The sequence below is a fragment of the Malania oleifera genome, chromosome 13 (genome assembly GCF_029873635.1).
Source record: "Malania oleifera isolate guangnan ecotype guangnan chromosome 13, ASM2987363v1, whole genome shotgun sequence".
Classification (NCBI taxonomy): domain Eukaryota; kingdom Viridiplantae; phylum Streptophyta; class Magnoliopsida; order Santalales; family Ximeniaceae; genus Malania; species Malania oleifera.
This window is the reverse complement of record NC_080429.1, coordinates 77,493,365-77,511,303: the sequence shown is the minus strand read 5'-3', so window position 1 is coordinate 77,511,303 and position 17,939 is coordinate 77,493,365. Positions and strand designations below refer to the sequence as shown.

The 17,939-nt window shown below is 38.2% G+C and overlaps 1 protein-coding gene across 3 annotated transcripts in view; it reads left to right on the top strand.

Annotated features, from left to right (window-relative positions):
• The window catches only part of LOC131146288 (uncharacterized), a 73,513-nt gene that overhangs the window by 19,903 nt on the left and 35,671 nt on the right, over positions 1 to 17,939 (top strand). For all 3 annotated transcript variants that reach the window (XM_058095770.1, XM_058095769.1, XM_058095771.1), the window contains exon 5: positions 5,760 to 5,829. In XM_058095770.1, the coding sequence (XP_057951753.1) occupies positions 5,760 to 5,829 (70 nt within the window). The remainder of the gene's footprint in view (positions 1 to 5,759; positions 5,830 to 17,939) is intronic.

The following is a 17,939-nucleotide window of genomic DNA, read 5'->3' as shown; positions in this document are numbered from 1 at the left end:
TATTATATCTTATAACTTTAGCCTTTCCATATACCCTGATAGAGTTCTCATCATCCTTAACAAGGTAAGAAGAAAGGCTTACATAAATAATGCCCCAAGGAATCCAAAGATCAAACTCTGCCATTACTCCTTCAAATAAGGCAACCCTCTAGCACAATGTGCAAAGAAGACAGCTCCTCCAACTTTTTATCATTTAAATCCCTTCTAAAATGAAAGTTTCAAGAAAAGGAATCCGTTTCAAGAATAAGTAATAAGAGGATCAAATTGTTGTAGTGAGAAGAAAGATGATATAATTAAGCAAAGGAATAGGATAAAGCTGCACCACCCAAACATCATCTCAAACATAATACGATTACCTCTGCCCAATTGAAGTTTTGTTAAAGGAAGAAAATAAGGGTAAACTTGTGAAGTGAACCTCTAAGGATTCTTGAAGAGCTTCCTATGCCCAAATTAGCATCCCACCCATTGTCTTCTATGCCAGATGTACTTTTTTTACTTTGTACCAAAGAAAATTTACCGTGAAAGGAAAACTTCCGTCACCATTAAGGCAATCACCTTAGTCACCACTTATGGAGGAATCAACCTTAAGAACCATCTTATTGAGGCAATGAAATGAGGAAGCATTCAAAATTGGAAATATAGAAGGATAATATTGCCATTTTCAAAGGATATTGCTAATGGGAGGAGAAGGAAGTGTTTGATTAAAGAATTGGAATTGGATTCAGGTATGATGGTGAGGGATTAGTCGCAAATTAAGGAAGGGTTTACTAAGTTTTTTAGAATCCTTTTACTCTGAGGATTGTGGGAATAGGCTGATGGTGAAGGGGCTTGATTGGGAATCCATTGGGGAAGAGTCTGCTAATTGGCTTGAGAGGCTGTTTGGAATGGAAGAGATAAGAAAGGCAGTGATGGAGATGAATAGGGATAAAGCTCCAGGTCGATGGTTTTACTTTGGATTTTTCCAGGGTAGTAGGGATGTTCTAAATGATGATGTAATGGGGGTTTTTTTTTTAGGGAATTTCATAAAAATGTTGAAGTGTATAAGACCATTATATTGCGCTCATTCCCAAAACACAACGACAGACTAGGTGAACAACTCACTGATGGATATGGCACTGCCGCAGCACTCACAAATCAGCAAGCACACCAAAAACAAGAAGAACAATCAATAATTGGGACAATCACAAACTATGTGAAGCATCAACACAACCATATAGAGATGAACAACTCACTGACAGATATAGCGCTGCCACAGCCTCACAATTGAACATACAAACGCTGCCATGGCTCCAAAAAACTCACAAAGAAGCCTTCACAAACCCTGAACAAAAATCAACGGAACATCATGAGTGCATGTCTAAAAAAGGTTGAATTTTTGAGCAAAAAACTGGCCTACCAGCTTGATTATATAGTCTAAAGAAGGAATCAGAGCATGGCAGAGGAAAAAAAAAAAGAAAAAGAAAAAAGTGGCTGAAACTTTAGTCACGCGCCGACGCATGGGGTAGACCATGCCGGCATTTGGGTGGCGCGTGGGGTGTCCTTTGGCGATGGGATTTGGGTGGGTCGTTGGAGGGGGGGGGGGTTGGTTTCTGTTTATGGGTGTATGGTTGGTTTTGTGAAATAATATGGGATGGAGGTGGATCTGGGAAGGACAGCTGCGGGAATGGTGTTTTCAGGTGACGACTGAAAGGAATAGGGTTTAGGTTGGATCACGCTCAGATACCATGTAAAGATTTGATTAAAATGAATGAACTAAATTGAAAATAGGTCTCTTCTTCTATTTATAATACAAATTAAATACATTCTAATGACAATAATACCCTTACTAACTCTCACTTAATAAACATACTAACACACTCAATAATAATAATACTAGAAGACATATATAACCTCTAATAGGGTCCTATTCGTGTAACGTCAACGTTGGAGTTTTGATACTTTGTCACTTTTGTCAATGACTATTCCAAAATAACTTGGTTGTATTTGATGAAAGTTTGCTCTAAGTTGTTTAATATCTTTTATGCCTTTTATTCTCAAAATAGAACTCAGATTGATATGCTAGTTTGTAGTGATAATGCTAAAGAGTACTTCACTACTCAATTAATTACCTATATGACTAATTTTGGCATGATCCATCAGTCATCTTGTGCTCACATTTCACAACAAAATGGAGTTTCAGAGAGAAAAAATAGAGATATTCTTGAAGTCACTTGGACTCCTTTTGTATCAAATGAATGCCCCCAAAGGTTTTTTTGAGTGATGCTGTTCTCAGTGCTTGCTCTCTCATCAATAGAATGCCATCTTTTGTCCTTGGTGGTAAAATGCCATATTCCATTATCTTCCCTTAGGCTCCTTTGTTCTCCCTTCCTCATAGATTTGGTTGTGTCCTTTGTTCATCAGTTAAATCCAGGAAGGGATAAATTGGATCCTCGTGCTATCAAACATATTTTTTTGGGTTCTTCCTATACTAAAAAAGGATTTCTTTACATCAATTCTTTGCCTTTGCTGATGTCACCTTTTTTGAGTTTATACCGTACTATTCTGATTCCTTGAGTTCTATCGACCTTGATGGGTCTTTTCCTCTTCCTAGCCTTTTCGATCTTAATTTATTTCCTTCATCTAGTCCTCCTGCATCTTCATCCAGTTTGAGTCCTTCTCATCGCTTGGATTGTCCCGGTCTGCAAGTGTACACATGACGACTCAAGGGAGGAAAGCCTCCCCTAGCTTCTACTTCTATGCCTCCAGTTTCCTCGTTAGATGATCCTCTTCCCCAAGTGGTTGATCCTCCTATTGCTGTTCGAAAAGGTAAATGCAGTTGTACCCATCAACCCATTGTTAATTTTGTTTGTTATGATTCTTGTCACTCTCATACTATTGTTTTGTTAGTACCCTATCTTCTGTTGCTCTTCCCAAGTCTATTTCTGAAGCCTTATCCCATTGTGGGTGGAGGAATGCAATGATTGAAGAGATGCATGCTCTATAGGATAATGATACTTGAGACTTGGTACGTATTTCGCCTGATAAGTCTGTGGCTGGTTGTTGTTGGGTGTATACTGTGAAGGTTAATCCAGATGGTTTCTTGGCTCGATTAAAGGCCTTCCTTTTTGCTAAGGGATATACTTGGGTGTATGGCCTGGACTATTTAGACACGTTCTCCCTTGTAGCCAAACTTGCCTCGGTATGTTTGTTCATCTCCTTAGCCACCACCTATCACTGGCTTCTACACCAGTTAGGTGTGAAGAATGCTTTCCTACATGGTGATCTTTAGGAAGAGGTTTATATGGAGCAACCACCTGGGTTTGTTGCTCAGGGGAAGTCTAGCTTAGTGCGTCGACTCAAGAAGTCACTATATGGTTTAAAACAGTCTCTGAGGGCATGGTTTGGTTGCTTCAGTGTTGTAGTACTTGAGTTTGGCCTTCAACTTTGTGCAGTAGATCACTCTGTATTTTATCATCGTACTCTATCTAGAAGGATACTGCTTATTGTGTATGTGGATGATATTGTGGTTATTGGTGATGTTGACCAAGGTATTCAGAGCCTAAAGCATTTCCTACAGACTAACTTTCAGACAAAGGATTTGGGACCGTTGAAGTACTTCTTGGGTATAGAAGTATTGAGATCGTACCAAAACCGTCTTGTCACAGAGCAAGTATGTTCTTGATCTTTTAGATGAGACTGGATGGGATCCAAAACCGTTGACGCACCTATGGATCCTAACAACAAGCTAGTGCCAGATATGGGTGATTTGTTGTCCAACCCAGGACAATATCGGAGACTTGTTGGAAATTTGAATTATCTCACAGTAACTCAATTAGATATATCTTTTCTAACAAGTGTTGTGAGTCAGTTTCTTGATTCTATGAGAACAAGTCATTGGGATGCAGTAGTTCGCATTTTGAGATATCTCAAAGGTGCACTTCGGAGAAGTCTCTTATATCAAGATTGAGGTCATATTCATATTTAGGGATATACTGATGCAGATTGGGCAAGATCTCCTTTTGATAGAAGATCCAACCAGGTATTGTATCTTTGTCGGTGGTAATTTAGTGTCTTGGAAAAGTAAGAAACAAACTGTGGGGGCTAGGTCAAGTGGTGAGTCAGAGTATAGGGCTATGGTGCACCCTACATGTGAACTTGTTTGGTTGAAGAACATGTTGAAAGAACTAGATTTTCCACATTCTTAGCCTATGGAGTTGATGTGTGATAATAGATCTGCTATTCATATTGCCTCCAACCCGGTCTTCCATGAATGGACAAAGCACATTGAAGCTGATGGACAAAGCACATTGAAGCTGATTGCCACTTTATTTGGGAGACACTTATTAAAAAGCTCATTACAACCACTCATGTGAAATTTGAGTTTCAGCTTGCTGATTTGTTTACTGAAGCCTTGGGAGGTGCTCGTGTGAAATTCATTTGTAACAAGCTAGGGGCATATGATATATAAGCTCTAGCTTGAGGGGGAGTGTAAATGGTTATTTAGTCATTTAGCATGTGTGAGTTAGTAAGGGTATTATGGTCATTCCTCTTGTACTTGACGTAATAGAGGGAGAGACCTATCATTGAGTTTCCATTTCACCCAATTATTCAACACTCTTCAAAGTCTTTTTTTGTTCTTCTGTCCCAGTCCTTTTCATCCGAATAAAATAGTGTGGAAGGCTGCTGCTCCCTTTAAGATTTGGGCTTTCATATGGATTTGGTTCTCAACAGGGGTTAATACAAATGAATTGCTTCAGATTAGGAGTCCTGACGTCTGCTTGATGTGTGGCAAGGGATGCGAAGCTAATCTTTATTTATTCCTGCATTGTGAGGTGGCAAGGGCGCTGTGGAATAATTTGTTTCCTACAGTAGTGAGGATTGGGTGGCTCCGAAGACTACTTATGTTTTCATATTGGGATAGTTTTGGGTATTCGGAAAGAAGAGAAAAAAGAACTTGTTTTGGTTTTGTGTTGTTTTTGCTATATTTTGGACTCTTTGGCTTGAAAGGAATGCCAGGATTTTCAGAGATCAGAAGACTGTAACGCATTTGATTTGAGAGAAAGCTTCATTTTTGGCTGCATTTTGCGCTTATTATTTTGTGGTTTTTAAGGGTATTTTGTTGTCCAATATCCAGAGGGATTGGAAGGCAGCGTTGATGTGAATACTTTGTTTCTTTTTCCCTTTTAGGTTTGCTGTGAAGGAGGATGGCTTGCCCTCTTTTTCCTTTTATTGATTTCTTTTCTCTTTTCTTGCATTAATGAAGTTTTCGCATTTAGAAAAAAAGATTAATCTTTTGTCACTGTCTTGACTCCAATGCGTTGTATAACAGTTTGAAGCTAGTTTGATGATTGAGTCCACTAGTTTATTTTAATATAGACGTTGAGAAAAATTTGTTGAACCTGTTGTTGGGGTTTATAGTCTACCTCTTTCTGTGTTTCTTTTTGTTGTTAAGATAAGAGAATTAAAGATGAGAAATGTGTGTGTGTGTGTGAGAGAGAAGATTTTTCTTAACCCTGGCTCCCCCATAATCTGTGCTACTCAAGCAGTGTTTTTAAAAAAAGAGAGAAGATTTTTTTTTTGGGGGGGTGGGGGGGAGAGGGGAGAGGGGGCAATGTACATGTCTATTTTAGTTGCCTAGTAAGCTTTGCTACTCAAACAGGATTATTTTATTTTTTTTTAAAGAAAAAAACCAGATTGGGGGGTGAGGGGGAGCAATGTACATGTCTATTACATGATAACTATGCTTTGGGTGTTGTAACCTATGTTTGCTTCTCTTGCAGAATGTGTAAGGCTCTAATGCCAGGAGATGATGAAAGTGTGAGTGATGAAGCAATATGGGAGACGCTTCCTGTAAGTTTCATTGACTTAGTTAATGGAGAACCACCTTAAGGATGACATACTTGATGCTTGCATATGACATGTATTCCATTTGGTATTCCTAATTATGTTCATTTATATATATATATATATATATATATAACAAAAGAAGATTTCATTAATAGATAAAGAATTTACAAGAGAGAGATTGAGATATCTTCTGAGACAAACTGGGACAATCCAAAAATAGATAAATAAAAACATAAAGAGAGAAGAGATCATCAAGTCAGCATGTTCATCCAATCTCTTTGAAACTCCTGAAGGCTTGCCCCTCTGAAAAATCCATAACCAACACACCACAGTGAGGCCAAGTACTGAATTTTTTCCCAAACCAACATCTTTCCAGAAAATATCCAAGTATTACGTTCCATCCATATTCCCCATAAAACTGCAAAAAAATAAAAAAAATCACACTTCCATAAAGCTTCCCTATCATTCCTTCTACTAAAGCCTATGAGGGATATATGTAACGAGTCTTCCACTGAAGGAGGACATACCCAGCTCTCTCTCATAATGCCAAAAAGCATATTCCAAATCCTCCAAGCAAATTCACATTGCAAAAGAAGATGAGAAGCTGTTTGAGAGTCATTGTAACAGAGCACACATACATTGGGAGAGAAGAGAGCCTTCAAAGGTCTCCAAATTTGCAGCAAGTTATTAGTATTTATTGTATTAAGCACAAGTGCACAACCGAGTGAAAGCCTTTATTTTAGGGGGAACCTTGGCCTTCCAAATAGTAGAATAGAGTGGGAATGAAGAGTTGGAACGAATAAGAAATTCAAAAAAAAATTTGCAAGATGGCACACCTGACTGGTCCAGAGACCAAGAAGGAACATCCCTCCCCAAAGAAAGGTTACTCCCATTCAACAAAGATTACAAAGATGTCAATCCCACCATTTCCCTATCGTTGAGAGGTCTCCTAAAGTCGAGATTCGAGGAAACCAACTGCTTAAGTCACCAACAAAGAAAGTGTATGGCTTTATTTTGCTTGGAATTTAGATGAAAAAGACAAGGGAAAGAAGTGGAAAATGGTGCGTTTCCGAGCCAAGGGTCCTTCTAAAAGTGGATATGAGAACCCCTCCCTGCCTCAAGTTTAATGTGAGGGCTGAAAGAATGATATATCTGAAAAATGGACCTCCACGGGCTCCCCAAAGAACATCTTCAATTAACATCGGTATCCCACCTGCCTCATTCATCCCAAGCTTACTTCTTATTACTTTATGTCAAAGGGAAGATTCTTCTAGGGGGAAGCACCATAGCCATTTAGCTAAAAGAGTGATGTTTTTAGACACCTGCTCACTAGGACCCAACCACCCCCCCTAACCCCCCAGACCTACATACCTCATCCCAACTTGCTAGATGGTCCCTATGAATCCCCTCACTAGACAACAAAAAAAAAGCCTCTGATAATCCTCTCAAGCTTGCTAGCAATCCCCACTAGAATCTTAAACATAGAAAAGAAGTATAACGGGATGCTAGCAAGACAAGCCTGGATCAAAGTTATTCTACCCTTAGAAGAGAAGAGGGCTTTCTTCCAACCATCTTATCTCTTCGTCACCCTTTCCAGTTTCCACTATTGAATTTCAAAAATATGCAGCTCTAAGGTTACTTGCCAAGGGGACTCCTAAGTAAGTCAAAAGGCCAATCTAGAATACCACCTTCAGTAGCTTTCTCTTTGACATGCTTGACTGGCACATTCAAAGCCGCTAAACCATTCTTCCTCATATTAATTTTAAGTCCGGACACCCTCTTGAAAATATGGAGAATAACGAAGATTCTCCTAAAATAATAGACTGTAATCATCTAAAAAATGTATCTCAATTAGGAGAATGTTATTGCAATATAGTTTAGGTTATAAAATTGAAGGAATGCAGACTGTGTTGAATAAAATATTACCTTTTAATTAAATAGAATATTTGATCTTTATAGTCTGCATGGGAAGAAAATTGGTGTGCTATTATCCTATGACAATGTCACAATACACAAAGATGATGGCGTGATGTTAAAAATAATGAAGTGGAAATAGATTGTGCTATATTTTGGCATTGTTTGGTGTTGCTTAATGATTGTGCTATAGGTGCTGAATTTGATGAGTTCGATAAATTCTGCCTGGCTGTTACTGTAAAAAGTAATGATTTTATGTGCTAGTAAAATAAGAATATTTGGCTACTCATAATTGCAGTAAGTACTGATTTTTTGAATAAATTTACACATATTTCATCCTCCGAGAAGCTGTCTCATTCATGAGTTGTCGAAGTATTTGATGAATTGAAAGACCTAACAACAATTATAGATCTGGAACTCTATTTATAATATATATCAAGTGCATGATAATGACCACAATACCCTCACCAATGCCTACTAACATAGCAGTAACACATGCTAAAAGACCAAATAAACAGCAACACCTCCCCTCATCCTGGAGCATAGAAATCATATGCTCCTAGTTTTTACAAATGAATTTAACACAAGAACCCCTAAAAGCTTTTGTGAATAAACTACAAGATGCAATTTAGACTTCACATGAGTGGTTGAAGATGAGCTTTTGTGCAAGTTTTTTCCCAAAGTGATAATCAACTTCAATATGTTTTGTGTGCTCATGGAAAATTGGGTTGGAGGCAATATGAATAGCCACGTGATTATCACACATCAGCTCCATCGATCAAGAATGTCGAAAACCAAGTTCTTCCAACACATTCTTTAACCAAACAAGTTAACATGTAGTGTGAGCCTGACTCAATACGTGACTTGGCCACCATAATTTTTTTCTTGCTCTTTTATGATACCAAGTTACTACCAACAAAAATACAATAGTTAGTTGTGGATCGTCTGTTGGAAGGTGATCTAGCCCAATCTAGGGTTGTGCAATCGGTTGATATGGTGAGTTCAGTGAATTAATTAAATTCATTGAAAAAATTTGATTAACCATATCCATTATCCGAACTGAATTGAACTGAATTAAAGGATGTACTCGAACCCTCACCGGACCGAATTTTATTTCAGTTTGGTTAACCGAAATTATTATGTGTTTCCAATTTACATATATATATATATATATATATATATACATAATAAATAAATATATCATATTTATATATAATATAAATATACGAATATTTATAATGTATATTTACTTATTGACATATGTATATTTATAATTTATGTATTGATGTTTATACATTTGGTTGGTTCATTTGGTTTCCGAGGAAAAAAATTCTTTTAAACCAAATTGATCACCGAAATTTTTAAAAAATCAAAGGGTACCGACGAAAATTGAAATCTTAACCCAACCGATTTAATTGAACTTCTTTATTTTGGTTGGTGAATTCGGTTTTCATCGAATACTACTCAGCCCTAGCCTAATTTGCATATGTATATCCTCGAATATAAGTGCATTCACAATCCTATTGTACCTTAAATGCACCTTTGAAGTATATCAAGTTGCGAAATAGTGAAATACAAAATTCTAGTGACTTGTTCTCGGAGAATTAAGAAACTGGCTCAACACTTTTTGCAAAAGATCTATTGGGTTGAATAACTGTGTGATAGTTCAAAGGGCGTCCTCGGGCCATAAGGCTTCCTGCTTTCTAGGGTAAGGGGAGGGTTGTCGTAGTGTACGCAACCTTGCCCCTACTTTTATGTAGGGAGGTTGATTCCTTGGAATTGAACCCGTGACCAACCAAGTACAAAGGAGCAAACTTATCGTTGATAGTTCAACTTTACAAGAAGTCTCCTACTCCATCAAGGGTCAATTGATAAATCAACCATATCTGGAACTAACTAACTGATAAGATCAATGGGTGTATCGATTGGTTTGGATCCTAATAGTCCATTCTCATGTAAGAGGTTAAGAATATACTTCCTTTGTGACAAATCAATTCACATGAAAAACCTGGATACTTTTATCCTCAAGAAGTATTTCAATGGTCCTAAATATTTGGTCTGAAATTTAGTGTGTAGGAAATATTGTAGGCGTTGTATACCTTGATCATCATCACCAATAATCACAATATCATGCATGTACACAACAAGCACAATCCTACTTGATGTGGTATGACGATAAACGACAAAGTAATTAACCGCACACACTGTTGAAGGCCAAATTCAAGTACTACGGTACTGAATCGTCCAAGCAATGCTCAAGGGGACTGCTTTAGACCATCCAATGATTTCTTGAGTCGACACAATAAGCTTAACTCCCCTTGAGCAAAAAACCTGGGTAGTTACTTCATGTAGACATCTTAAAGATCACCATATAGGAATGCATTCTTCAGATCCAACTAATGCGTAGGCTAATGACATATGGTGGCTAAGGAAACTAACAAACGAATTGAGGCAAGTTGAGCCGCTGAGGAGAATCTGTTTGAATAATCCAAATTGTACACTTCAGTATATCCCTTAGCAACAAGTTGGGCCTTCAAATGTGCCGTAAGACCATTAGGATTTCTCTTTGTATACACCTAGCAATAACCAACCTCAAACTTATGAGGAAGTGGTACCAATTCCTAAATACCATTGTCCTTTAATGGACGCATCTCTTTGACTATTGCAATCCAACATCAAGAATGGGCTAAGCTTCAAAAACATACTTAGAGATAGCAACAAAAGAAAATGTACTACTAGAAGAATAATGGGGGGTGGGGACTAGAAATCATAGCAAACAAAATTAAAGATGGGATGTTGTGTACAGGTGCACTTACCTCTCTGGACATTAATAGGAAGATCAACATCTTGGGAAATAGGACCATCAGATGAGGAAACCAAAAGCATAGTAGTGGAAGTTAGAAGAAGCTCTCTTTCCTTGAGTTATTGTTGTGTACACACCTAAAAATTAGGACAATTGCGGGGATAAGGACTCAACTATATGAAGATGTGGGCAGATGGCTAGGCCGAGATAATACACTAGAAGTAGGAAAGTTAGGTGGGGGATGGGACTCATTGAGGTTGGAAGACTCATAATAGTACAGTGTAGACTCAAAAAAGGTAACATTAGCACGGACAAAGAAATGGTGCAGGGTAGGACTATAACAACGACATCCTTTTTGAGTACGTGAGTGACCTAGAAATGCACATTTTATAGCATGAGGATCCAACTTATCCACCATAGCGGTTAACTGATGAACAAAGAAGACACCAATTATACAATGAGATAAAGAGAATAAAGGAGTGTTTGGGAAGAGAACAAAGTAGGGAAATTCTCCCACCAAGGACCAAGGATTGCATTCTATTGGTAAGAGAGTAGGTAGTGGGTACAATATCACTCCAAAACACTTTTGGAACATTCATCTAGTAAATAGGTTATGAGAGATTTCGATGATATGTCTATTTTCCTCTTTGCAACTCCATATTTTTTTGGTGTGTGGGCACAAGTTTACTGATGAACAGTATCATATGTAGTCATATAGGTAGTAAATTGGGTACTAAAGTACTTCTTAGCATTATCATTATGAAGTATTCAAACATGCATATCAAATTGAGTCTTTATTTTTCAGAACAAAAGGCATGAAACATATGAAGTAATTCAAATCCTTGAATAATCATCAACAAAAGTTACAAAGTATTGAAAACACAACTTTCACACAACTCGGCTAGGACCCCAAACATCATAATGAACCAAGTAACCAACATAAGAGGACTTACTACCTGTTTATTGACTCAAGAAGCAAATGGAACACGTTGATGCTTTCCACAAGACTTATACTCAAGACTAGACATTGAACTCAAAGTAGGAATTGGATGTTTCAATTTTTGTGATGATGGATGACCAAGATTAAAATGGATTTGGAGTGGTGTAGCAGCAATAGTGCAAGCAATAGAAGGAGATAGCGGCTTGAAGTGGTAAAGTCCACCAGCTTTACATCCTACGACAATTGTATTTGTCGTCTTCAAATTTTAATGGCAAAAGAACTAGGAAAGAATGTTATTGAACAATTTATGGATTTTGTAATCTTGCTAACCGACATAAGATTCAAGGAGAACTTGGGAATATAGAAAACAAAAGAAAGAGAAACATTGGAAATGGGATTTACTGTCTTCATTCCCTTAATATCAGTAGTGGACCCATAAGATAGGGTAACATGAGGTAGGCTTTCGTAACATTGGGGGCTGGAAAAGAAATTAGATATGCATATTATATGATCAGTGCTAGCTGAATCTAGAACCCAAGGGCTAGTGCGAGAGATACTAGATGGGCAAGAGATGCAATGGGAAGATAAGCTTGTTGGGATGCTTGATATTCCCAGAACTAGGAATACTTTTCCTCTGACATAGAGACAATACGCTGCTCTCTAGTCGAGCCCAAAAGAGTGGAGTTTGTGGTAGTTGCATGCACTGTGGTTTACCATGAAGACCCCAACAACGCTCGACCGAGTGACCTCCTTGTGCACAATGAGTGCTCTTGCGAGAGGGACCTTTACCATGTCCACCCCTTCCTCCACAACCACTAGAACCACCTTGAGAACTTTTGCGATTGCTTGGTGAGAAACCAAAATCATCACCCTGTGTAACAAAAGTACTTCTCTCAGGCTATAAGTTGAAATTCCAGAAGTAGTGGGAGGGATGGGTATTGGAGAAAGCATGAAGAACATGAGAATAAACATTAGAAAATGATGGTAACTTTGCACTACAAAAGGATCTAGGACCGAACTACCTCAAACTTGGGTTTCAAACTCACCAGGACCCAAAGAAATATCATCTGCTCCCTCTGCTTTTGCATCTCACGGACATCAAGGCAGTTATGGGTTGCACAATGTTAAGTTCTTCATGAATGCGCTTCATCTATGCAAAGTACACTAACGTTCCTGTCTACCTGTTGTAATTAGAAATACTTCTAGGATAGATCATATGTGTGTAATGTTTCTGTAGTATAAGAGCTTAACATAATCCCAAATCTCCTTGCATACATTTATATGCGTGCACGTTCGTGCATGATGAAGGAAACACACTATTTGGATTCATAGACTCCATCTCAACACTCACAAATTTAGACCAATGATAATAAGATTAATAGCCAGAACAATTGGAACAACTGCCAGAAAGTTGACCCACCATGAATGAGTCACAAATAAACCAGCATAAGGCTGCCGCAGAACCAAGAAGCTTACACACAGCCCCAAGAAACCGATTCAGAGCCCTAATGGAACCAAGCAACTATTAAGTATGTGCTCCAAGTGAACAATTGAAATAGTTGTATTTTTTGAACAAAATGCATGAAGAACAACTTGATATTATAATGCATGGAGGTATTTAGAACATTCTGGAAAAAAATGGGAGCAGAAATCTTGCTCAAAACACTCTTACGAGCCAGTGCATGGAGTTGGACCTGCCAGCTTTCTGCCAGCATGTGGGATGCTATTGCTGTGAAATTTCACTGGGCAGCAGATCAGCAGGTTCTGTGGGTGGCTGTGTTGTTATTTTTTGCAAACTATGACGGGTTTCTTTGAGTTTCTGACAGGCAGCGCTGTCCAGGATTTCCTGGTAACTACAATGTTTCTAGCTGCTCCTGGACTTTGCTTCTGGTCTTTGGTTGTGTGGATTATCCTTCTACAGCTGCAGGCTTGACGCTTAGAGCTTGTTCTTCGTATGAACTTAGGGTTTATGTCGGGTCTTGCTCTAATACCATGTCGAAGTATTTGGTGAATTGAAAGACCTAACAGCAGTCATAGGTCTCTCACTGTACTTATAATATGTGTCAAGTACATAATAATGACCGCAATACACTTACTAACTCATGCCTACTAATTTAGCAGTAACACATGCTAAAAAACCAAATAACCAGTAACATGAATCAAATTAAGTGCAGATGGTAAACTTTACATGAGAGATGCATAGTTCCATGTTCCAACAAGTGGTTTCATAGATGCACCAAAATAAATAAATTAAAATGATAGAAAATTACAATTGAGTGCAAGTGATGTCTATGCTTGATTACGTGTTGTATATATTTGGTTAGAAAATTAAAATGATAGAAAATTACATATTTTGTGTGATTTGAAATTGTTGAGAGGAGCAGGTGCACTGACAGAACTTAGGTACAAGCCCAATTGCCGTGAAAGGTCACCAAGGTGCAGAGCACGGACACATGCTCTCAACCATCCTCTAGGCTGGCCTTTTTTTGCTCTACATTAGCGGTATGCGATTGTGTTCCCACATATAGTGCAAAACTGTTGATGCGAATAAAAAAAAAAAAAAAAAAGGGTAAGGGGCACTAACTATCAAGTTGAGACTTTTGGCTTGTAAATCACAAACCTCTATGAGGGCTTGGCTCTTGCATAAGATAGAGCATGGGATGACTTGAGACGAGCTTGAGAAAAACCTTTTGAAGCTAAAGTTAGTATGGAATTCAATTAGGAGTGTTATAGGTTATATATGTCTTTTAGTATTATTATTATTGAGTGTGTTAGTATGTTAGTTAGTGAGAGTTAGTAAGGGTATTATTGTCATTAGAATGTATTTAAATTTTTATTATAAATTGAGGGAGAAACCTATTTGAACTGGTTACTAGGAGGTCCTGGGTTCTAGTCTTGTTGCTTGCGCTTATTATGCGGTGTTTTAAGAAATTATTGTGTTTCCTATCATGGGTGTTATTTATTGTGTGTTTATTTCTCCATGTGTTGTCGGGCTACACGTGCGGGGGAGTGTTAAGGCTTGATATATATTGTTGGCCCATAACCTAATAGCTAAAGATTTACATGACAATTGTACTTGGGACTTCGTACCTCTTCCTCCTGACAAGTTTGTGGTTGGTTGTTGTTGGGTTTACATTGTGAAAGTCAAGCCTAATGGTTCTGTGGCTCATTTAAAGGCTTTTCTTGTTGCTAGGGGATATACTTAGGTGTATGGTCTGCATTATTCTGATACTTTTTCTTTGGTTGCCAAACTTACATCAGTACATCTGTTCATCTCCTTGGCTACTACTTGTTATTGGCCTTTGCATCATTTAGATGTAAAAAATGCCTTCTTGCATGGTGACCTTGAGGAGGAGGTTTGTATGGAGCAACCTCCTAGGTTTATTGCTCAGGGGGAGTGAGGCTTAGTGTGTCGGCTCAAGAAGGTTTTATATGGTTTAAAACAGTCTCCTAGAGCATGGTTTGGTCGTTTGAGTGCTGTAGTACTTGAGTTTGGTTTTTGACGGTGTGCTGTGGATCATTCTGTGTTCTATTGTCATACTTCATTGGGTAGGATCCTTCTTGTTGTTTATGTGGATGATATTTTATTACAGATGATGATGATAAAGGTATTGAGAGTCTCAAACTTTTTCTAGACTAAATTTCAGACCAAAAATTTGGGACCATTGAAATACTTCTTGGGTATATAGGTATCGAGATCTCGTATTGGAACTGTTGTGTCACAAAGGAAGTACGTTCTTGATCTGGTAGATGAAACTGGCTTGTTGGGATCCAAACCAGTTGACACACCCATGGATCCTAACAAGAAGTTAATGCCGGATATGGGTGATTTGCTACCTAATCATAGACAATACCGGAGACTTGTTTGAAAGTTGAATTATCTCAAGTTGCTTGGCTGGATGTATCTTTTACAAAAAGTGTTGAGAGTCAATTTCTAGATTCTTCGAGGACAAACTCATTGGGATGCAATAATTTGCATCTTGAGATATCCCAAAGGTGCACCTAAAAGAGGTCTTTTATATCGTGATCAGGGTCACACTTATATCCATGGATATACAGATGCAAATCACGCTGGATCACCTTCCGATTGAAGATCTTTCGCCGGATACTGTATTTTGGTTTCTTGGAAAAGTAAGAAATAAACTGTGGTGACGAGGTCAAGTGATGAATCAAAATATAGGGCTATGGCTCACACTACTGGTGAACTTGTTTGGTTGAAGAACATGTTGTAAGAATTGGATTTTCCGCATTCTCAACCTATGAAGTTGATGTGATAATCAAGCTGCTCTTCATATTGCCTCCAACCCAATCTTTCATGAGCGGACGAAGCACATTGAAGTTGATTGCTACTTTTGTTGGGAGAAACTTGTGCAGAAGCTTAGTACAACTGCTTTTGTGAAGTCGGACATGCAGCTTGCTGATTTGTTTACCAAAGCATTGGGGGCGTGCTCGTGTTGGATTCATTTGTAACAAGCTAGTAGCTTATGACATTTATGCTCCAGCTTGAGGGGGAGTGTTAGGTTATATATGTCTTTTAGTATTATTATTATTGAGTGTGTTAGGTATGTTAATTAGTGAGAGTTAGTAAGGGTATTATTGTCATTAGAATGTATTTCAATTTGTATTATAAATAGAGGGAGAGGCCTATCTTCAAGTTAGGTCTTTCATTTTTAATCAAATCATAGCAAGGAGGATAAGAGATAACAAGAGTTAGGATTTCTGATTCAGCTTACCTTGGTTCTCTACCTTACCTTCATGTATAAGTTTGGCTTTGGTACTGCAGGGGTTTGTAACCCTACTCGACACCCCAAGCAAAACCAAAGCAAGGTTGGGGGCACATATCATGCCTTATCCCTTGATTTATGTCATCTGCCTCAGCAATCAGGACTGCAGCCACCTTGGGTGGGTTGACTTGCCTTCTTAAGTTGGGACACGTGGCAGCTCTTTGGGAGGTTCTCTCTTGTGGGGCATGTATGCTCTTGCACCCCTTATTTGTACCCTCACCAAATAGCAAGCATGCACTCAGTTCAAGATGCCTTTTCTCTACTTGGTTGCGTTGATTGGGAAGCCATTCTCTCAAAGAATGATAATACTGCATAAAAATAAATTCCAGGCAAAAAAAAAAAAAAAATTTAAATAATGTAAAACAAGTATTTCAAAATTTCTCTTGAGATTTCTGCATTAAAAATTTTTAACCATATGATTATTTTTTGGATTTTGAGGATGCTTTGAGCAATATTTGTGAGTTTGAGAAGGAATTGCTAGTTGATCAGCTGAGAGCTGACTTTGAACTTGTAGAAGAGAGTGGATTGATACAACTCTTTGAAGGGAGATTGGAAATGATGGTGAGGTAGGCTCGAGTTAGAATGTAAATCTTGAAAAGAATACACAACAATTGGAGAAAAAAGATTTTCAACTTTGGGATTTTGAATTTGCGCAAGCAGGTAAAGATTTTTTTTAATCACTATTCAGATTAGATGATAACCTTAAATGATAAGGGGTCTTTTCCTTCTAATCCAATTTGGCTGTATCTTCTTTGGGTGTGGTTTTGGGGGGGGGGGGGGGGGGGGGGGGGGTTGTGTTAATTTTGTAAGGTAGACTTTCCTATGGAGGATCCGTGTTCCTCAAGAACTAGTAATGGCAGTCTTCCCCTTCCTACACAATCTTTTCTTCCTTATGATATTTTATGCTTAAGGGTGGATTCTTTTAGGGGAGAGGGCTGTGGGTTTAGCTCCGAGGGAGGTGAAGGAGACCAAAATGACTCGTAAAAACTCATAGAAGACTTGGGGTTAAAAGTAGTAGATCCTATAGGCGAGGAGATGAGGTTGGGTTTAAGCACTAGAACTTATGAGAGGGAAGAAAGTTTGAAAATAATTAAAATTTTTGGTTTCATCGCTTAATTATGAGGGTGATTAAGAGGATTGGGAAGGGTGGCTAGCAAGCTTGATAAGTTAATATTTTGTAGTGAGTGGGAGGACGGATTTTGTACCTCTCCCAAACTATTCTCCTAATCATTTTCCTATTATATTGGAATCAAGTAGGAGTCCTTAGGATCCTACTCCCCTTAGGTTTGACTCTTTGAGAATTTGTGGCTGGATCGTGTGACTTTCAAGCCATTAGTGAGGAGTTCTTGGGAAGAGGACTTGGAGAGGGGTTGGGGAAGGTTTAGGTTTATGAAGAAGTTGAAACATCTAAAGGAGAAATTCAAAGTATAGAGGAAGGAGGTGTTTGGTAATGTTAGAATTAAAAAATCCAGTATCTTAGCTAAGTTGGATTCTTTGGATAGAAAGAAATAGGAGACCAATCTCTTGAAGAGTGAGGAGGCTAAAAGAATTTCTTTGAAGAATGAATTGGGAGAGGTGATTTTGAAGAAAATGAGGAGTTGGACGCAAAAGACAAATTTAAATGGGTCAAAGATGATGACTGTAATTTTGGTTTCCTTCATAGGCTAGCAAA